At 45.0% G+C, this 22,071-nt stretch overlaps 3 protein-coding genes across 6 annotated transcripts in view; 2 read left to right on the forward strand and 1 right to left on the reverse strand.

Moving 5' to 3' along the window:
• Window positions 1–4,218, forward strand: part of LOC112575815 (G protein alpha i subunit-like) — a 55,416-nt gene extending 51,198 nt beyond the window's left edge. For both annotated transcript variants that reach the window (XM_025257847.1, XM_025257849.1), the window contains 2 exons: window positions 1,179–1,332; window positions 2,076–4,218. In XM_025257847.1, the coding sequence (XP_025113632.1) occupies window positions 1,179–1,332; window positions 2,076–2,266 (345 nt within the window). In that variant the 3' untranslated portion in view covers window positions 2,267–4,218. The remainder of the gene's footprint in view (window positions 1–1,178; window positions 1,333–2,075) is intronic.
• Window positions 4,219–4,665: 447 nt separating this feature from the next.
• LOC112575540 (protein PML-like) lies at window positions 4,666–10,444 on the forward strand. 2 transcript variants are annotated; one of them, XM_025257479.1, is made up of 6 exons: window positions 4,666–5,195; window positions 7,383–8,603; window positions 8,945–9,094; window positions 9,255–9,410; window positions 9,615–9,794; window positions 10,208–10,444. In XM_025257479.1, the coding sequence occupies exons 2-6, from the start codon at window positions 7,443–7,445 to the stop codon at window positions 10,238–10,240; spliced, it is 1,680 nt and encodes a 559-aa protein (XP_025113264.1). In that variant the 5' UTR covers window positions 4,666–5,195; window positions 7,383–7,442; the 3' UTR covers window positions 10,241–10,444. The 2 variants fall into 2 exon arrangements, with proteins under 2 accessions (XP_025113264.1, XP_025113265.1); XM_025257480.1 differs by lacking the exon at window positions 4,666–5,195 and having other exon boundaries at window positions 7,371–8,603.
• A 1,069-nt stretch (window positions 10,445–11,513) lies between these two features.
• The window catches only part of LOC112575592 (zinc finger CCCH-type with G patch domain-containing protein-like), a 35,693-nt gene continuing 25,135 nt past the window's right edge, over window positions 11,514–22,071 (reverse strand). For both annotated transcript variants that reach the window (XM_025257548.1, XM_025257549.1), the window contains exons 11-13: window positions 13,692–13,825; window positions 12,089–12,171; window positions 11,514–11,777 (exon numbers count right to left, since the gene is read on the reverse strand). In XM_025257548.1, coding sequence (XP_025113333.1) covers window positions 11,639–11,777; window positions 12,089–12,171; window positions 13,692–13,825 — 356 coding nt within the window. In that variant the 3' untranslated portion in view covers window positions 11,514–11,638. The remainder of the gene's footprint in view (window positions 11,778–12,088; window positions 12,172–13,691; window positions 13,826–22,071) is intronic.

A 22,071-nucleotide genomic window follows, 5' to 3' on the forward strand; every position in this document is an offset into this window, starting at 1 on the left:
GCACTACTACTACTACCTCTACTACTACCACTACTACTACTCCAGTTAAAATACAGATCTGGTAACATCCTGTGTGCTAAAGAATTCTAACTCTCACAAAGCTAGTCAGTGACGTAAAATTTCTTACATACGAAACAAAATCTTTGACGTCACAAACTGTCGTCAAGGAGATCTTTAAAAAAAATTAACCCCCAAATCCGCCGTTGGCGATGTTGCTATATAGAAAACATCGCCGCTGCCGTCGCAAAGAAACTACAGTCAGCTCCATCGCCATGGCAACGGCGGCTGTGTGGAGATTCCTCATGCATCGCTGCCTCTTAAGACCCTGCCATCTCGGCCTTTGGGGCGGCTTGACAGCGAAACCCGCTTGAGCCACCAACAGAAATGCTGAAAAGTTAAAAAAGAATTTAAAAAAAAATGTTGTTTGGGTTTTTGGTTCTCGTCAGCGGAGTGAGCTTTCTGCACAATGCTCTGGCTTCGTTCACATCATCAACTGCCCGATATCCATTTACCTGACGCATAGCTGGCAGGAAAAATGGCAGGTGAGCGAGAAAGGCGGGGTGGGAGGGAGGGTGTGTATGTCTGGGGGGGGGGGGGAGGGTCAGAGGAGAGAAGTAGGCCAGGAAACGTGTTTTTATCAACGATCGCGGATTGCTAAATGCTACTTGTGGGGTGGTGCTGACTGTAATACACAAATAGATACACGTACACACGCACATTCATACATACACACTGAGAAAAATATACGCATCACGCACTCAAACACTCATACCCTTGCTACCTCTTGCATCCATCCGCTCGTCCATACTTCCATCAATGCTTAGTTCGTTCCTTCTTTCTTAAACTTTTATTTTTACTTCTTATCATTCATTCCTCCGACATTTTGTCTTTTAATGTAACAGTCTGTACACTCCCAGCAGCGTAGTATCTGTTTACCCATTGATTATTACAGGATGTACCCATCAATCAAGATGGTATCTGTCAACCAATGGGTTGCCGCATGATATTTGTTAGCTCACGTCATAGGCTGTGCCATTCCTGCAGCAGGGTGTCTGTATACCTATCTTACAGGATATACCCTTACCTGTCTGTCTACATGCATAGTAACGTGACGTTATTTTATTCTTCCTGGTTTTTATGTCCGTCAGTGTGAGTGACGCGCTGTTTTCCTCCCACAGACGGACCTGGTTGTGGCACTGGACTCCCTGTCGGTGCTGTGTCGACATCCGAGCTTTGCGGAGACGCCTTTTATCCTCTTCCTCAACAAGCGCGACATCTTCCGCAGCAAGCTGAAGGTGACGCCACTGTCGGCCGTCATGCCTGCCTATAAAGGTACGTGCATACCCAGCGACATCAGGAGAGAGTCCGCGCACACTGTGCGACTTGTTGAAGGGCCGTGTGCACCGATGGTAAAGAATGGTGCACACTGTGTGACTAATCGAGTGAACGGTGTGTGTGTGTGTGACCCTCTGTTTATTATTATCCAACTGCGTGTCTATTTGTCAGTCTATGCTTGAATATCAGTGCTTAAATGTGCACATGAAAAATAGAGACAAAGAAAATGAGCAAGCAAAATAACAAGAGTGTAACAACTATAACAAATAAGAGCATAACAAATTATGAGTATAACAGTATAAAATATAGAAAACAGATACAGTTAAATCAAACTAAATATACTAGAATTTAAGAAAACACATGGCCAGCCTTAAAACTAGTAAGACAACACTTTTCTAAAGATCAGAAAAAACATTTCTTTTTTAATTTACCAACTATTGTTCAGTCAATAGCTAAAAATTGCACCAACATAGGCTACGACCTTCCCGTAGAGGAAAGGAATATTCTTGACGAAATTTGGTGGATCGGACACACGGTGAGGATTGTAGAAGGTAAACACATCACCCCGCTGTGACACACACTGTGAAACGCTCTATTTATAAAAATTAATTAGACCTCGCAAGAGGACGTCAAGAGTAATACTGACGTCGTAGGAGGTAACAAGAGGACGTGTAACGTAGTAAGACGTAATAAGAGTACGTAAGACGTAGTAATGACTTCTTTTATCACAACCTCCACAGGTAGCAACGACTACACCGAGGCTGCGGCCTACGTGAAGAAGCTGTTCGAGCAGCAGTCGGGAGGAAAGAAAAACTTCTGGGTGCACGTCACGTGCGCCATCGACACGGCCAGCGTGCGCGGTGTCTTCGACTCGGTGCTCTCCGTCATCTTCCAGAGCACCCTGGAGGAGGTGGCCCCCAAACCGCACTGACGACATCTGTCATACAGCCTCCTACTCCCGTCGACGACCTTCGAACTCGTCATCCAGATTCTCCACGCTCCATTTCAACGTCCCTTGCAGACCCCTCTCCTATCCCGACGACGCAGACGACGATGTCAAGCTTGTCAGTCTGTCGTTACACACAGAGTCTGCATGTTCTGCTGCTGGGTTCGCCCTTGGATACCCTTCTTCCCACAACCTCCTTTCTCAAGAGGAGCACATCAGAGTGTAAAAGTTATGTGCAAAGGGAAATAACCTCGTCAAATTAAAAGGACAGTTGTATAGTACGCGGTGGTCTCCCTTTAAAAAGATGCTGCCTGCTCTGAGCCTCTGGGGGAAGGGAACGATTTATAAACATACGTGTGAAATATTAATCATAGAAATTATCTCATCTTTGTCGTCTCTTGTTTGTTTTACCATCGTTCGATTCAAATGAATTGTTGATCATATTTTTTTATTTTACTCTGTGAGGATCATGGAAACACAACTGTCATTAGGGTGTCTGTACAATCTTGAAATGTTATTTTTAGAAAGAAAAATCAGACGAAAACTCAGTTTCGAGTGTTTGTTTAAAGCAGTGCATCAGCTGAAATCACTGTCATATGATAATTCACATATTCATTAACTTGATTAACGTTTTAACGTTTGATTGTCGACAACAACTGCAATAAGTAATTTAGTTAGCTATAATAATTCATGTACATTTTCGTTGATCAGGTCTGCATTGAGACTGTATGGGTGAGCAAATTGTCGAGAAAGCTGTGCCTCTCGTAAAATAAACAGTTGTAAAGGGAGGTGATTGTAATGGCATGTTGGTGCGGGTGGAAAGAAGTGGTCATACACCCTTGGTGGCTGGGTGGGCCTTGACTGTATGTCATGGTCCGAGGTCGACCATTGTCACCTCCAGGCCATGGCGCCCTACCAACTGAATGCATACCATCTGTGGACTTTAAGTTATTCATATCTTTGTGTATGCCAGGCTTGTCATGGAGAGAAGGGACGGCGGGAGAAAAGTCATTTGTGGGGTACAAGCTTAGATTGCGAACACTCACACCCGAGCCAATGCATTTCACACGTACATACGCACAAACGCACAAAACCACCCACACGTGCCTCACATTCACGCCCAAAAATAATAATACAATTAAATACAATTTCTTGCTTTTAAAATATAAGCAACAAAATTAAATTATTACTCGGAGAAGCATTAGTCATCATGGGTATTTTGTTTTAAGAGAGTGTGTGTGTACAGTATCAGCAGAACCTTCTAAAGTTTATACAGTCGTAGAACGAATTCCCAAGACAATTACCGAGAAAACGTGGATAAACATTCGACCAAGAGGAACAAAGTGTTTACAGTTATATAGGAACTTTGCCACACCTTCGTCCTTGCTTGTCCATTCAGAATATCATTAAGTATTAAGGAGCTGTTTGGCTGATAGAAAAGTGACTTCGGCTTCAACCACTTCCCAACAGCCCCCAACCCCCTCTCCAAGTTTAGCTGACGTCAGCTAATGAGGAAGATGTAGCTTTATTCTTTCTCTCTTTCGTTGTCGAGTTGTCTTCGTAATTTTGCTCGTGAGCAAACGTGAGTTATTGACTCGGTAAATGTGTGCGCGAGCGAGCGTGTGTTTGTGTGTGTGTGCTCTTACTTTTTATTCAGTCAGGAAGCCAGCATAGCCAGTCAGTCTACATTGTGTCTAGCACAGAACCACCATGACATGTTTGGTGTGTGATAAAGTCCAATGACGCTGCCAAGATGTGTCGAAAGATTGTGTTGATATCTTATTTTTATTTTCATTGCTTTCGTCACAGTTGTATAATATGCATGCCACAGTTCGAGGTCGATCAGTGACAGAAACATCTCCATGTGTTTGTGTAAGAAGTGTGACGCATACCTGATAACTATATATACACTTGGAAATAAATATTTTTGGTGTTTTTGTCGTTCGTGGTGTACTCCATCAATTTGAAATGATGAAGAAAATGACGATGATGTCGATGACGACGACGACGGCGACGATGACCTAATAACAATGATACAAAAATTGTCGTTACGAAACTTCACAAGCAAAACCCACTCAGTAATGCACAGAGTATGTATTCAGCATTCCCTTTACTACACCATGCTGCCTTCATACATGTGTACATAAAGACACACACAGGCACGCACTCACGCACGTGCATTCAAGCATAGCGCTTACTAAAAAATACAGAGGAAGAAACAAATGTAATTGTCCAAAGCAGAATCTTCCAGCGTTTCATCAACTCTCAGGTGCATAAGTGATACGATGACTTAAATAGGAAGTCCAACAAGGCGCATGCGTGCTTTTCCAACCTCGCTCCCGCTAAAAATTCTACGGCTGAACCGTGTTCATCCCATACTCCGTGTCACGGTTAACCCGTTTCCCGCTGACATTCTCATTCATTCTCCCATACATGCTTTCTACATGGCAGTCCATAAGTAGCGAAGGGGTTAAAATGAACTAAAAACATGGATGCACTGACTGGTCCGTGAGAGGCGTGGCTTTTTCTTTACGTCATTTTCATTAGACGGTCATTCAGAAGGCTGTCGTGATTACACGTGTAATCTAGAGTCGTTAGCTGAAAAGTTCAAAAGCCTGCCGGGAGGAGGTCCTTCCTTCCTTTCGCCCTCGACACGGGGCCTCACCACGGTCCAGCCTGATGGCGTGACGAGAATGACCGCGACCCCTGGCCTTATAATACACCAACGTTCGCTGACCTCGCCGTTTCTCTCTCATCACACCCGCGCCCCGCTGACCCTCTACGAGACGACCACGAGTGACGTCTGTGGGGATAAAGCTGTTCACTACAGCTCCAGCGCTCCGTCAGTTGTGCTCCATGGCCGGCCACGAGGGAAGCGAGATACAACTGCAGACCTCACGCTCCGTGTGGTAATGTAAGTAGTTCGTTGACAAATGTTACGATCCACTTACGGTAATGTAAGTAATGTAAGTCACACGCTGACAAATGTTATGATCTGTGTATGGTAATGCATGCAACTACTTAACGAATGTTATGATCCAGATATGGTAATGCAAGTAGCTAGCTGACAATGAACCACGTAAGAGATTGCAATCACTTCTTGACAAATTTATTATTATATATCTGATAATGCAACCTGCTGGACAAACGTGAAAAAAAAAAAAAAACGTGTCTGGTGTAATTTTTGTAAAAATGTAGAAAACGGATGACCTTTCACAGGCTTGTTTTTTTTTTTTTTTTTTTTTTTTTTTGCATTTAAAAATTAGCGTGCAAGTTTAGGGGAAAGTTAAAATATGGGCTGGAGGATAAATATTCCATATACAAATATACCAAGTTTACGAAGTAGCAAAGTCTTCTGCACCTCGAACAACCCTTCCTCAAGCCTCTAGTGTTATCATGGATTATGTGTCTTGGCATCCTTTTGACTACTGTCTGTCCCCTTTCCTGTTCTACTTCATCTTTCTTGAGATCCCTCCAGTGCTCGTGGCAAGAGAGTGATCACCCTTTAATTGGTAAAAGTCAACCCCTAATCTTTATTGTTGTTGTTTTGCTTGTTTTTTAGTCGTTGGAGGGTGCGACAGAAGTGTTATCACCGAGTTCTCAGAGAAAACGATTAGTGATTATAATGCCCATTCCCTTTCCTTATCACTGCTTTCCCCAAATCCCTTGTTTCCCTTCAGGTCGCAAGTTCAAGCATAAGGCTTCCAAACTCCCTGGTTTTGTTTTCCCGATGTTGGTATTGTTGACATACAACAACGCAGCTGGGTTTTGTTTCGGAGAAATCCGCTGTGGTCAGTAAGTTTCAGTCAGTAGAGTCTGAAAAACGTCAGATGTGAGTAAACTCATGTCGAGGTAAATGAAAGTACGCACAGTAGTCCTTGGCTGTCAATGAAAGTACGGTCAGATAAATACATCTTGGTGGTCGTTAACGAGGCGGTAGGTTCATGACTGACAAGTAGCTCAGGGCTACTGATGCGATCTGTGAGGCCGGAACTGTGGTCTTCTCCACCCCATCCCACTTTCTTTACCCCAGCAATGGCCGAGACTGTCATAGACAAGACTTGCGATGTTCAAAGGCGTTTCTGGAGGAGAGCAGAGCTCTTCCGTCGACTTGATAACAATAAACGGACATTTTAATAATTTGAAAAAGGTGCTTGACTCACTTGAGGGATTGCATCAACATCAGGGGGCGTTTGTTAGGTGTGTAATAGATAATATAAATTTACGTTATTCATTCCACTAAGTAGCCTTTTAGAATTTAGTCCAAGATGAAGATTCCACGTGGTTACGGCTAAAGTTGATAAGAGTGTCGTAATGACGTAGCTGGGGTTGCGATAAAGCGACCTCTGACTTCTCAGACCCTCTCTTTCGGCAGAGGCAGAAGAGCGAAGTGGGGGTGGGGTGGGGAGCGTGACAAAACTTCACACACGAGATAAGAGAAGGTCTCGGGCCAGGTGCTCGTTCCTTCGACCATGAAGCCCTGTCGGTGCTTTTGAAGCGCACGACAAACACAGCAAGAGGTTACAACACTTCCTCTCCCTCCTTCCACCGAGGGTTTGGAGCAGAACCCTGTAACTCTTCAAATTACCCTTCTGTTCTTACTGCTTACTCCCTGGGGGGCAGGGGAAGGTCTTTACAAACCAGCTGCCTCGTGTCAGATGGGTGGCTTTCATAGTCTACCCGAGGTGATGGTCGTACTTGAGGTTGTGGACTGGAGGTAACGCTAATTCTTCCCTTCTTCCCAACCGCTCGGGGCCAGTCGAGCTAAAGCTCTTATGACACGGTCTGATAAGGTTGAACACATGAAGTCGTCAAGGACTAATCTTATCTTTTGCAATGAAAGTAGTGTGAATGGTGTGTAGGAGCATTTGTTTTTGCATGCACTTTTCAAGCCCGTGATGTTTATACATAAGATCTCGCCTTCATTTGAATAAATAGAACTCCAGGCATTATCAGCTGTCACCTTTCTTATCGCTGATAATATCTGGCAGCTAGTAAGCTTTTTCGCGATCAGCTCATGCACATAGCCCATGCTATCGTTCCTTATTTCCGCCTCCACTTCTCAGCTGATGCTAACTGAAGGTATCTTTCTGTTTGTCAGTGCGTTCAGCAGTTGCTGTCAGCCCACCACCCTCCAAGTCGCACAGAGTAGCTCGTCACCATGAAGTCAGAGACACTGAAGCCAAAGTCATCAGCGTTCGACCCACGTGACACCGAGTGCTGCGTCTGCAGCCACGACTTCGTGGACCCCAAGATCCTGCCATGCGGCCACATTCTGTGCCGACCGTGCGTCATATCCTGTCTGGAGTCCAGCAGCAGCAGCAGCAACGACCAATCGGACTGCCCGTTGTGCCGCCGCGCCATCGTAGACTCCGAGGAGCGTGCCGCGCGGAAGTGGGATGAGGTGGTCGACGCCCTGCCCACGGACTTCGCCATGGAGGCGCTGGTGGCCAGCTCTCGCGCGCTTTCCGAGAGTCGAACGTGCGGTGTGTGCGACGCGGAAGCCTCCTCGGTTTGTCTGCGCTGCTGGGTCCTCTTGTGCGCGTCGTGCGTGCGACTGCACCGGAGTTTCCTGACCACCCGCCACCACCCGGTGGAGAGCCTGACCTCCGTCACACCCATGCATCTGCTGTCCCGGCGTCCAGCCTTCTGCAGCGGCGAGTGTCACGACCAGGAAGAAGACACAGGTCACGTCCTCGACGTGGGGACGGTGTCGCGCCTGTTCTGCGTTGATCACGGCGTGGCCCTGTGCACTGACTGCGCAGTCGCAGACCACCGCGCATGTCCGGAAGTGCGGCGGCTGGAGGACGTGGCGAAGGAGACGGACCAGCAGCTTGTGGAGATGTCAGCCAAACTCTCCGCGGCGGAGAGCGAGCTGGATGGCGCACTCCGCAAAGTAAACGCACGTTCGGCGGAGGTGGACCGCAGCGAGCAGGCCGCGGTGGCGAAGCTGAACGAAGTCTTTGAGCAGCTTCACCAGCTTGTCGAGAAAGCTCGAGAAGACCTCACGAGTTCGGCGCGCGCAGCGCATGACGAGGTCAGGTCGGAACTAGCCGAGGTCAAGACCTTGCTGGAAAGGCGCCGCCGCTCCGTGGCGTCATACAAGGGCCTGCTGACTCACGTGACTGACCTGGTGCCCTGCCCCAGCCTCACGGAGGCCAAGGTGCGCCTACACGAGAGCGTCAGCGCCATCAACGTCTCCGCCGACGTGCAAAGCGCGACAACCTTGCCGTCCATGCCCAGAGTGAAGGTTGATGCGGCTGTGATCAAACGAGTACAGGTGGAGCTGGAACACCTGGGATATCGAGAGGAAAAACCTAAGGTAAGATTGACCTTTGGAAAATTGCTTCAAAATGACTTTCATAAACTTCTTTGTATACTGATTGCTTATTGATATTTTATAATATGCGTGACGTATCGTGACATTCGTGCATTTGAGACACAAGAATGTCAGAAGAATTATTTTAAAAAGAAATGAAGCTGGAGGCTTCCACCCCAACACTTCATCAAACATCTGTTGTCGAGAGACTGTTGTCGGGTGGGGCGGAAGCAGAAGCAAATTGTTATGAATATATAGAAAAGATGGAATGTAAGTTTAAATGTACTACAGTGACGTGAAGAGGTTTGTCCATTGCTCAACGTTGACTCACTGCGCGTGTACAGGAACCAGATCTCGTGTTTCACGAGAATCGCGGCACCAACATCTTGCTGACCGAGGATCGGAAGACAGCGGAGAGGATGGCGCCTGAGAATAATCCAGGGCAAGGGATGATCGTGTCACGTGACGCTATGGAAGAGGACGTGTTGTACGAGGCAGGCGACTTTTTTTGCTTTCTTTCCTTTTTTGTCAGATTATTAATTCCTAATGCTTAAAATATTTTCAGAGTGTACTAATTTAGCTAATTAATATATAAATATCAAACGCTTGCTGGGGGAAATGAGTTGTTGAAGAAAGTAGGCTTTCACCTCACAGGTGCGTGTTGACCAGATGACGGACAACTGGAACTACACACTGCGAGTTGGTGTGACAGGTACGCGACCCGCTCACCTGTCGATGGTGTACTGGTACGAAGACTTTGACGATTACTTCATCATCTGCCACTGCTCTTTGTTTGACCACGGTGAAACGGTGAGTTCCTTTTACGAACACAGAATAATTCGTGTGTGTATTAAATGTACTGAACACAGCTGTTCGACTTCATCACTCATTCGTTCATTGTACTTTTCTTCCTTTCTTTTCCAACCCTCATTTTCGATATCAGTACTATTATGAAAAACTTATTACCATATACATGTACTGCAAAATACAGCACATCATTGTTTATGACGACAGGTTGAGACTGACTATGGCAAAGCGTTGGAGACCTTACGGGTTGGTAGCCGGGTAGGCTTGCTGTTGGACAGCTGCGGCAACCTTCACCTGTACGTCGACGGGTGCGACCAAGGTGTGGCCAAGCACAGCGTCTCACAACCTTGCTTCGCCCTCTTCGACATCCGCAACCGAGTGACCAAGGTGAGGGGCGAACTACCGGATATATTCTCCGGTTATTGTTATCTTCAAACAGAGTTGGAAGCTGTATAAACTTCATGATTTCGCTGTTCCCTTACAGAGGCTGACTGCGGTAAATTATAAAGCTGATGGTGACTCTCATATAAACGTATTTCCAACATGACCAGTGTCGAATGTTAGAAAATTTGTCTTAACTTTCTTTACTGAATTCCTCCCAAAATATTTGTTTTTAGTTAACACTTTTGCAACCTGTTATAATGAAGTACGCCAGGAGAGAAATGTTGTTATTAGTTAAATTATTTATGCGAATATATTTGTAAGAAAAATTGTATCAGAAACAAATCAAACTGTAATGCGATTTGAGACCCAGTTATTGTTGAATTTTAATCTGATATACGAACTTGGTTGTGTTGCAGGTGACTGCTCTGCCTTCTCGAAGACTGCAATGAGAAATTAAGAAGACAGGAGTATTGATAAACAGTAAATAAAACGGATGCCTTTCTACCTCCCAGCTGGATTACATTGCTTCTTACAAACTCTCTCAAGAGTCTCACTTATTGACTTCAAGATGCGCTTCTTTGACCACCAGCTTGTTGTTTGGTTTGATGAGACTACAGTTCCGCTTAAGGACAAATAAGTATGCCAGAGAGAGAGAGAGAGAGAGAGAAAGGCAGACAGTCTATTCTGTAATTGGTTACGATCCGCTTTCTTCGGATCTGAAAACTAGGAAAGAGCTGGGCAGGTCAAGATAGGTCTGGCTTAGTTCGTGTCTCGTGAGCTAAGCTCACTGAACATTAAAATGAGAGCGAGTGTAGGAAATGAATGATCCAGGGAATGAATAAAAATGACAGCGAACAACAGAAAGAAGCTGTGGGTGAGCGAATGTTCTTATCGTTCATGACTGAGCTACTGTCTATGAAATCAGCCAACACATCTGTGAGCTATGTAACAATGAGCTGGCAGGAATTCTTTCTCCTGTGTTTCTGCTTCATCAACAGCCAGCCAGCAGGTCAGAAACTTTCTGTGGATGGACGGATGGGACATACAAGTTTTAAGACGAATTTAAATTATCTGGCGGTTGGCGTAAGAATATTTTAGAGACAACGAAGAAACAAAAGAAATACTAGGCGGATAAATGAAAGGGTGGGAGAGAGAAACGAAAGCTTTGTGTGAATGCAGATCACGTGATGTCACCTGATATTTTGTAACTGGATTGTTTTCAAGTTGTTGTAAATAAGCAAATAACTTAAAAAGGACGTTTTCTACAAATGAATTACAATGTGTCCCTGTAAACATCAGGACAGGTATGACTGAAGACTACTTACAAAATGTCTTGTGTAATTTAAAAAGTATTTATGTGCGCTGCAAAATGTCTGTACTAAACTTTTACACGACTTCATTGATCAACAGCAGAATGTCTTGGATCCAAGATTAATAAAAATCAAGACTGGCGATGCTGGGAGAGATATGCTTGACTGGATTCCATACGAAAATCGTTAATGCACGTGACATTACCACTTGAGCTGTTATCAAACTCTCTCACTCTCTCTCTCTCTCTACTCTTCTCATGAATGTGATTTCAGCGTTTCAGTCTAAATAATGGAAGACGAATTATCCAATTGTTCACACAACCACATGATGCAACAGAAGAACAAATCAATCTCTCAAAGGAACTTGATTAAAATTTTCCAATTCATGTTCATCCACTCAGACATTTTAAAGTGAAGTGTTTGTAACTGTTTATTCATCAAACTCTTACCGATACGTGAACGAACGTATGCAAAAATACATGCGCGCGCACAAACACATTCACTCGCTCTCTTTCACACACACTAAGATAAACACTGTTAAAAGATGGCCAACTTTTTGTAGTCACTCCGTTTCTGCTGGTGTTTCTCCAAAGCACTGGACGATGATTGCAGAGTGGACAGGTACGCCTCCTGCTCGGCCAGCCTACTCCTCAGCTGAGCGGCCATGCCTCGGTCCCTGTACACACACACACGGACACGCCAAATATAGTCTGGCAATGAACATCGGGAGATTACTGTCTTATCCTAAACAGACATGGGCAAATATATTTACCTCCCCTGCATTGCAAAAATTCCCCTCGCACCCACCGTCCTTGTTGGCGCCGCTGCAGTCCCTCGAGACAACTTTTATCATTACTACTACAGGCTTACTACTACTACTACAAGCCTTATGACCATTCGACCAAAATCCTTCCGCTCATTTATACATTCCGGCTCAGACAGTCGCTAATGATAGCCAGGTTTATGTTCTCCGGGTGGCTGACATACCTGTTCTCGTTCCTGGCCAGGGCTTCGCGCAGCCTGCTCAGTGACCTCTCCACGTGACGGATCTCCTCATGGGTCTTGAGAACCTGCGACACCACACAGACATGACTGTACTGAAACCTATACGACACACTGCAAATTCGCGCAGAAAAAACATACTGCAGCACATCACATACGACATATTTCTGCGTCGCACGACGGACTGTGTTTAAAGGACTAATGGACTGCACATTTATTTTCTACTGATATTATTTATCAACATACTGCTTCCCCAAATTTGAGTAAACAATTCTTTCTGAGCGTTTTGTGGCGTTACGATATGCCTAATTAACATGTCTCCAGCTCTCTTACTGGATGAAACCCCACAATAGATATGTAAATTCTGATGTCTGTTGTTGACCTCTTTCGCGATGTTTGTAGCCGAGGATCGCGAGTATGGAAAGGGGATGAGGGGGCGGGTATTCACCTAAAGTTGAGTAAACAAGTATCTCGCGCGTACCCAATCATTTGAATTTCATTTTTGCACCTCACTAGTTCTTTAAGTATTAAAATTAGAAAGCTAATAAGAATTTCACTGCTCATCCCTTTTTCATTCTGCAACATGGCGTCCACAGACCTTTCGGCATCACACCGAGATGTGAAGTCTAATGCGGACGTGGTTGGCTGGTGTATTTAATAGAAACTGCTTTCACCCAATGGTGATTTGATATTCTTGGGTGTGGGTGGTTAGGTTGGTTTGTTTTTTATTTGAGGAGGGGAAACCCAAAGTACCCTCACCTCACCACCCCACAACCACAACCAAACTCATGTATAGGTGTCCTATCGTGTGTCCCGAGGCGAGGACTAGAGACCTTCAACTTGACTGCAGTGGCGAGCCAACGCAACCCCATCACCCACTGCGCTGCTAGGATGCAGGCGACCTGCAGCAATCAGACCACCCACTACTCTATCAATGTCTGCAGAAAAATATTGACACCACTGACTCAACGCGATAATTTTTTTTTTTCAATTCGTGGTTTTCAACTCTAGCAGACGTCAGACCCTCCTTTCCACCACCTCACCCCTCCCTTTCTCCCGCAACAAATCCTTTTCCTAACAAAACGGGAAGATAGGACGATAAGTAAACACAGTTGAATGACGAAATTAAGGGGTTTAAGGGATAAAGTTTTCCTCACAGTGATATGTCTGCTGTTTTTTTTAAAAATTTATTTAATCCGCTGGATAATGGCGATTCACCGCGTAATTCTGTTTTTCTATAAATGTGAATTGTTTTAAGGTCAAAGGTGTTATGATTATAGCTGCACGCAGGTACCAGGATGATCTCATATTTTGACACCGGATTTTTCTCCTTTGGTCTGGAAGGTTTCATTTTCAGATGTTAAATGGAGGAGTGGATATCAGAGCTTAGTAATTTAGCGGTGTGGATTGGGTAGAGATTAGAGGATAGGGTTAGAGTTTGATGAAGCGGAACGCAGCATGTAAAGACGAAATTTAAAGAAGACATGAGTATGTGTGCCTCAACTCAGTGGGGAAGGCATTCACCTCCCTCCTCTTGTTACCAGCCCCGGCCCCCCCCCCTCTCTCTCTCTCGTTATGACGTCAATACCTGGACGTTAATGTCTCTGTCGCTCTTTTTATGCAGCTCGTGCTCGCTGATATGGCGTCTTCCGGAAGTCGAGTTGTGTCCCCTTGAGGAGTCACGCTCCGGCTCTCCTCCTGTCCCCAGACTCGACAAGTCACCTGCAGCAATGAATGAGCTCAATGATGATTCTGAATGTAATTTCTGTACAAAAAAAAAAAAAAAAGCTAACTAAAGTTTAGAAAAAATATTTAATTTTCTTCTGCTGTTAGCAGTTATATCTCTAAGATTATTTCTTCACCCCTCCCTTGAATCTTTTCATTTTTGTGAATCCTCTTTTCCCGAGACTATTTGTTGAAAGACTGATTGCTCCCTGCAAAACCGAGCAACAGCAGTTAGTCTACTCAGGTCCCCTACAGAGTAAGAAAGAGAAAGAGAGAGTGTGTGAGAGAGCAAACATTTCTAAACGCACTGTCTACAGATATAAAATAATGTCTTCTATAGCAGCCATAACGGCCTTTAGAGTGTGTGGGGGGCGAGGGGGCAATGATGAGTAAATAGGTGCCAAGTGCACAGAGGTTGTCGGAGACGAGATCTGAACTCAGGACAGCTAATCTTTACAGGACTGAGGACAGGCGATAACTGTTGAACCTTCGGATCGCCAAAGTGCAACGCACATCACATTTTCTAATTTTTAACACTTTCAGGCCTTAAATCTATTGAGATAATCATTTTTACAGAAACAATGCACATCACAATTTTAGAAATTGTTTTAAATAAAACTATTTAAGCCATATTTATGTCCCAATCAGCATAGTCTTGGTTTGTGCCTGCACAAAACATCTAAACGGCAAAGGAAGTTCTTCTTTGGAACAGCTTGAAGTCTTAGAAACATGTTATGCAAATAGCCACCTGGCCTTCAGACAAAAGAAAAGGAGACAGAAGGTGAGAGGGAGAGAGCTCGAACACGAATAGACTAAAAAGAGAGAAAGAAAAAAGTAATAAAAGATATCAGAAGAGAGAGAGAGAGAGCTCGAACACGAATAGACTCAAAAGAGTACGAGTACGAGTACGAGATCTTTAATGTCAGTGACTCATATAGTCATTTTGACATGGGGGGGATACATACATAATGGTAACACAATGCGGCATAGAAGGAAAATAATTTACAACATCATCTGTACTAACTTGTTCGGACACTGTCCTCCACATGAAATTTATTAGAATTCATCTTTATCTATATACTGCAATACACTTTCCTCTAATAGGTGAATGCCATCTTTTATATCTAACGAATTGTAAAGAGGGCCGCCTTCTGGCGCTACATGTCTACATAGCATGATATGATTGGTATCAAGATAACATCTTTGTCAGAGTTCATTAATTCTTTATCAATTTTCAGTGTAACTATATTGGTTGAATCAAATCTTGCTTCCTTTATATATTGTGACCAACAGCTTTTTACCATAAGAAGAACCCCACCTGACCATCGGCCCTGCTTAAACAATTTTCTTGCAGGGGCATAAATCTTAATGTATTCTGGCAGGATGTTAAGAGTATCTCCATGTGCGTCCCTGTTAAACAAATAAAGTCAAATGACATGATATCATCTACAAACAAGTTATCTCCTCTACGTTATAATTAGCAAAAGTCAAACGCCTTGCCTGACGGCCAGTTTTTTCCTATTTCCACTTGGGTTGTGATCTTATTGAACTATCTGAGGTGTTCTTGTCACTTATACATGTATAACTGTCCAGAGAGCCTTGCTTCTTTCCCTTTTCGCTTGCTCCTCCGTTCTTATTCTTGCGCCGTTTGGGTGTACGTGTACTGTCATCTCTCATCAGCTGTTGTGTCCCTTTGACCTCTTCAGCGTGTCCGGCCGCCGTGCTCCTTGTCTTTACCCGGCTAGTCAGCACGGGTACCCCGTGCGTGGTTTCTGGGTCACGACTAGCCGAGGACACCGATGCCGGGTGTGGGGACGATACTTGCACATTTCTGTCAGGTGGACACCCGCTGCTGACATCGGCTGTCTGGCTGTTGTTGGCTTCTGTTATACTGGTGTATGGAGTTGTGTCCTTCCCCTTTGTATTGTCGCCGGTAGATGTATTGGTAATACTGGATTCAGAAGGGTATTTAGTAGGCAAGATAGCAGTCGGAATCATCTGTAGGTTGTTGCTAATGTTGCCTAAGGCGTGTATTATTGTGGTTGGTGTGTACTGAATTCTCTTGGAATGCCGGTTTTCCACTGTTGCCCCTCTGCCAGTAGCAGCGTTTGTGTCAATTTGCTCCCCATGCTTATCAGCCTGTAATCCGTTGGTATCTTCTTCCTCATCTTCTGATTGCAGAGGTAGATAGCGGTTCCAAAGAGGTAGAGGTAGGTAGGACTGACTGCTCCGGTGCTGTCGGACTCCTTTGTTCTGCTGCGCTGTTGTTGGTGTGTATTCATCAGTCTGTTGCTGTAGGGTTGTCTGGTGCAGAGAGGGGGAGCTGTCCGCGTAGGTTCGAGGATTCTCCCTCTCTTCCTGTTGTCTGTTCGTATTTTGGTGTAAGGATCTTCCAACAACGAGCCGGTCTCCTCTGTAGAACGCACGCACCCCGCTATCTCTGTAACACTTTATGATCGACTGTTGTCTTTCTGTGAGATCACTAGCCACAGATACACCTTTTGCTCTCAGTTTCTCACGAGCTTTGGTAAGTATATCCAACTTGTCAGACCATCGAGTGAACTTAGCGATTATGGGACGTGGTTTGTTTTCTCTGTTTCGGGTATGTCCTGCTGGCACAATTTTCTTGCCGACTCTGTGCGCTCGCACGATGTCAGTAGTTTGCCACACTTTCCCCGGAATAGTTTCTTGCAAGAGGTGTATTATCGTAGCAGCACAGGTTTCGTATGAATCATCTCCAGTTTCTGATATCCCGAAGAACTTCAGATTGTCTCTGCGTGAGAAACCTTCGAGCTTGTCGAGCTTGTCATCAAAGACCTGGAGAGACTGGTCTACATGATCTTTTAGTCTCTCAGTGTTTTGCTCGAGCGACTCTTGCCTTTGTTTAACTTGCTGTAACTCCGTAAACAGTTTATCAATGGCCGACTTGAAAAGTCTCAGTTCGTCTCTAATTTCGTCTATGTGATGTTTAATGTTTTCCTCTTGTTTGTTGAGTAGTGTCTGGATATCAGTTAAGACTTTACTCTCGTTGGAGCGGGCCATAGAGTCCAGTGGAGGTGTCACACACTCACGAATCACACACAAAGCTACCGCCGTGCTGTTCACGCTCCGTTGAACACTGTGGTCACCTGGCTTCTTTCGTAAATTTTTTAAAATTCAACTATTTTGACTGAATATTCGCATAAAATTTACTTTTCTATGCAGCCTGTAATTAGGAGATCAGTATTTTTTGCACAATACACCACAAAGATGAGTAACTTCCGTAAAACTAGGCAAAATGCACCTTGTATTGAAGAGCGTGGAAAAAAAGCGTCCGCACAGCTCGTGAACACAGTTCACCCCCCTAGACTCAAAAGAGAGAAAGAAAAAAGTAGTAGACAGCGCGATCGCGGTATGCTTCTCATCATTTACATCTCTTAACTCTCATTTACATTTCTCTTTTTGACACAATCGATCTACCATCTGTCTTCTTATCCTTTCTATTGTTGCTTTGTTCTTTATTTATTCATATTATTCATATCTTTCTTTCTTCTTTTCCCATCCTTTCTTTTTTTTCTAAATTCTGCTGGCGTTGTTGCAGACTGCGTCAATGATTCAGTTTTGTTTTCACAATCAAGATCAACACATCTTGATAAACTTTACGCCTGCCTGAGTCTCTTTCAGTGGGAGCAAGGCAAGTAGAAGAGACCGTGTTTACACCCGGTGTGTTGATGTTTTTGCCTTTTCCGACTGAAGCGAAACTCGCAAAACCTGTTCTTGAACATCGGGGACAGAGTGCCAACGACCGACACCAGGGCTGAGCCGAGCTCACGTGACTATAACCTGAGGTGGTCGCGAGAACAGCCAACCGGAAAACAGTTCTCATTGTTATTCCATTGTGTTGCGTGGGTACTAAACAGAGGAGCAAGAATATATTATACTTTAAATGTAAAAAAGCCATATCTCTGTGTGTGTGACTGCGTGCGCGCGCGTGTGGAGGCGGGAGAGGTGGTGTGATTGTAAAGCAGTGCGTGTCAAGGAACCATGGGTCTCACTTTAAAAACTGGAAGAAAACGAGAAAAGAAGTATTGGTGTTCACCTTTCTGAGGTGAGAGTTGAACCCAGGCGTTCCCATCTGGATGCTTCGGACCTTTTATAATCCCAGTCAAGAGGCTACAGATTCTGGCATCAGTCTAGGCCTTGACATCCCGGACCAAATATTTTGGTATCCCAGTATAAAGACCAGATTCTGTCATCCCAGACTGCCTTGAATACAAACCTTGACATTCTAGCTCACAGTTTCTGGCATCCCAGTCTACAGGCTACAAGCACAAAGATGTTGACACACACGCAGACGCCGACATTGAGAAAGCTTGGCATTGGCTGGAAAGATTCTGTTTAACAAGCGAGGAACGAGACACTAAGCAGACTGCACTATCGATGGAGGAAAGGATGCCAGAATATGTAGCAGTCACCTCGTGAGAACCTGCTGCATGTGAAACAGGCTGGGCACCACGCCCGACTGCAACGACTACCGCTAGCCGCAATGACGGTGATGTAGGACAGTATGCCCTCCTTTTTTCTAGTGTTGGGAGGGACAGGAAAAGGAAACGAGTTAAATGGGAGGAGAGTCGGATGATCGCCTCAAGATGTGCGCGAGAAACATTTCGCCTTCCTATCACTCAGATTGGTTAGGGTGACCAAGTCAAAAATACGGGTGGTGGTGGTGGTGGTAGGGGTGTCTCGACAACCTTGCTGTTGCGAGCAGTGAAGTCAGTTCCAGTTTACGCCAACCTTTGGCAAAGCATTCGCCATCGCTGCATTCATAATTTATTATTATTAATTTTTTTTTTTTTTTTTTTTTTTTGGAAGCTTCGGGAGGCAGAGGTCACCCATACAGAACGTGAGAGAGAACTGGCGGTGAACTTTGACCGACTGCTTCTGCTCTTTGCACTCAACTCCCGCATGATTACGTGGTATTGTGTCGGTTAGTGTGCAGGGGACAGTGTGGCGTCACTCATATTGATCTCCCCAACGGCCGCTAGACTTGTGTACCTGTCAGCGCATGTGCATGCATGTCTGAGTGTTTGTGTGTGCGCTTGCTTGCTTTTGCCTTAAACAACGACGGGGAGATGAAAGGGAAGAAAGGATGGTAAGATGCACGACACAACCGTGTAAAGATAAACAGGATAAAACACGTTAGAGCCAACGGCCCTCACATCTGGTGTGCACGCGGGGTCTTCAGAGGGCCACTATTGACTGAGCGGCGCTCAGCATCTGCAAGTCACTGCCAGGTGTCGCTGCTCAACAGCGGGACAGTGAGGACCAGAGAAACAGGATGAATCGGACATAAATAAACAAAGGGGCGTGGCACTTAGAAACAGTGTTTCACAAAAGTCTATGTGTTCTTCTGTGACAATCTCTCTAGAAATGGTGTCGCGATCTCCACAGAGTTGATATCAGGAATACTACAAGACTAGTAAATAGTTCTGTGAGTTTCTGTAGAGTTGGCGTCAGTAGTTTTACAACAGTGGTGTCAATAACACAAGGGTGGTGTCGAGGTCTATACAGGCCTGGTGTTTAACTCAATACAAACATGGTGTCAGGATTTGTACAGAGCAGATGCTAAGGCTGGTTCCAAAATTCAAAGAGAGCCAGACAGGCTGACAATATTCGAATGAATGTGTGGGCGCGTACGTGCACGCGTCTTAACATAAGGACACCAAGACACACAAACACTCGTCAAGGCTGTCAAGAGTGTGGGAGAAGATGTTTTGTTTGGGTGTGTGCGCGCGCGCGTTGGGGTGGGGTGAGCAGGGCGTGGGAGGAAGGAATGAACAAAGTCTCTATCGTCTAAGCGAGATCGCCCTCGACTAACCTCGTTTCGCGTTGGCAAGCTAAATCCTGACTCTCTATTTGCCCATGCGAATGAAAAGCACACGAACATGCACGGCATGTTTGGCAAGCAAGAATCAACTTGCGGCTAGCATGCCATTTCCAGCGGTTAATCATAGTTTAAAAAAAACCAGTCTACAGAAACAAGATGGGAAGGGTGTACAGCGTTGATAAGCTTCTAGCTGGCAAGGGTTGCTGTAGGAAAAGGTTCTAGCAAGGGAAACGCTTGCAAAATTCCCTCATCTGTACTCAAAATCCGATTATTTGATAATTCACCCCCTCTTCCTCCCAAAACAGACACCCACGCGCGCACGCGTTAGCAGGTTGACTGTGTGTATTCTGGCGATGTGGGCTCCCAGACTTCGACATTCGCCAGACATCGTCCCTCGGATCCATTCAATGGCAAGTCTTTCCATTCCTTCCTGCTTGGCTTGTGTGTTAGCCTTTTAGACAGTAACAACTCACTGCACACCATCGAGCCAGAGGTTGCGTGCTGATGTCGCCTTACCTAACTCTCGTCCTGTCGTCTGGCAAAAAAAAAAAAAGGGGGGGGGGATCCAGACAGAGTTTATACCAGAGCCGACATACGGACCTACGATCCTCTCCCCACCCCCATTCTGACTGTCGGCGCGACAGGTGCTATTTGCTATGCGTCACCAACCACCACCCATCAAACGCACACGCACACACACAAACAAAACCGATAAAGAGAGAAGAAAAAGTGAGCGAAAGAAGATAGCGACCAAACGAATAAGCGAGAAGGAAGGAAAGAAAACGTTGACAGGAAGGGGACGAAGAAGGTATTCGAGCTGATGTCGCTGTCTTGACGCTGTGCCTTATGAGAATTATACGACATCCGCACAAACAATGAATTATTCATGAACATCTTTCGCTGACATTTAGCCAAGCAGCCAAGGGCGGTAACACAACAAGGCTGATATCATTCAGTCAGATGCACACTGCACCAGCCAGATGAATGAAACACCCGAGAAATTATCTATTCCACACGTTTACAACAGAAGTTTGTCATATAAGCAACATCACTTGCCAGTCTTACCTCTCAACTATTAATAATTAATCATTCTGCGCTGAAGGAAGCTTTGTGGAAAGTAGTGCACCGGAAATTAAATAACTTGCTCGTTGAAGCCAGTCAGAACTAACTCTGATTAAAAAGCTTTTGTTGCACTATGTAAGGCGGCCTTAAAGGTCGTCGCTGGTCCGGTACCCACCGCTTCCTCCACGGCGACGACTACAGCGGGGATCTAGTTGTCGGCGCCAGCTCCTCGCTTCACTGACCGCACACACACACACGCACACCTTCCTCCAAGCACCGCGCATAAACCACATCGTCTGATCCCTTTGCTTCCATAAATAAGTGAGAGAGAAAAAGAGTAAAGGACATTAAAGTTCCTCGTTATCATTCACAGAGACGTAAACAGGTGACGGCCACAACGAGGGCAGACCGCTAACGGCAGCGAAGATGTGTGCATAAGGTGAAAAAAATACGCGTGCTGTTAAAGAAACAGTTGACGTGTGTCGTAAAAAAGATAAGGGCTGTGACTCTTACCTCCCCTTTTATTCTATTTTGCAAATCTTTTGGCCTCGTTTCTTTTTTATTTTTTAGCAGGCTCTTATTGTTTGTTGTGCAACTGAATATAATAATTTATTGTATCGCGTTTGTGTGTGAGATGGACACCTGTGGCCACCTGTACACGGGCATTCACTTCTATAATTTATTCATTTATTCATTATGACTGCAATAATTGTTCACCACAAGTAACAAAGAACAAAAAAGAAGATCAATTAAACTAGTTTTTAAGTTCCTCCTTTGGTATGCGCATTCACTCTAGTTCATTCGTTATGAACATGCACATAAAAATGAACACATTTGCACTACTTATAAACAAAAAATCAGAAAAAAGTTCCTCGTCTACCCTCCACCCCACTCCTACACATAAACCTTCACACCTTTCGCCACTCTTCAGTTAATCAAGCCACCAAATGATTGTGCAAGCTATGTAGGAGAGAAAAAAGAGCAATTAACTCGCCTCAAGTCCTCCACATGGTAGCACTTCCTACATATATTGTCGCCCTTTATTTCGTCCACCCCTCCCAACTACCACCCCACACCGTAACGAAAGCGCTCGGGGTGACACTCATTCTTCTCTCATCATGAGCGGCGACTTTCTCGTGAACTTAACTGTCAACGCAGGAAAAAAGACGGGAGGGGCAAGCGGACGACTTTAAAAGAATCAGTATCCACACACAGACATTTATCTCCCTTGTATGCAACAACACGCGAGCAAGCACACGCATGCACGCTTGCACATGCATGCACATTCCCGCGTCTGTTGACTGTACCCACACAT

The sequence above is a fragment of the Pomacea canaliculata genome, linkage group LG11 (genome assembly GCF_003073045.1).
Source record: "Pomacea canaliculata isolate SZHN2017 linkage group LG11, ASM307304v1, whole genome shotgun sequence".
Taxonomy (NCBI): Eukaryota; Metazoa; Mollusca; class Gastropoda; order Architaenioglossa; family Ampullariidae; genus Pomacea; species Pomacea canaliculata.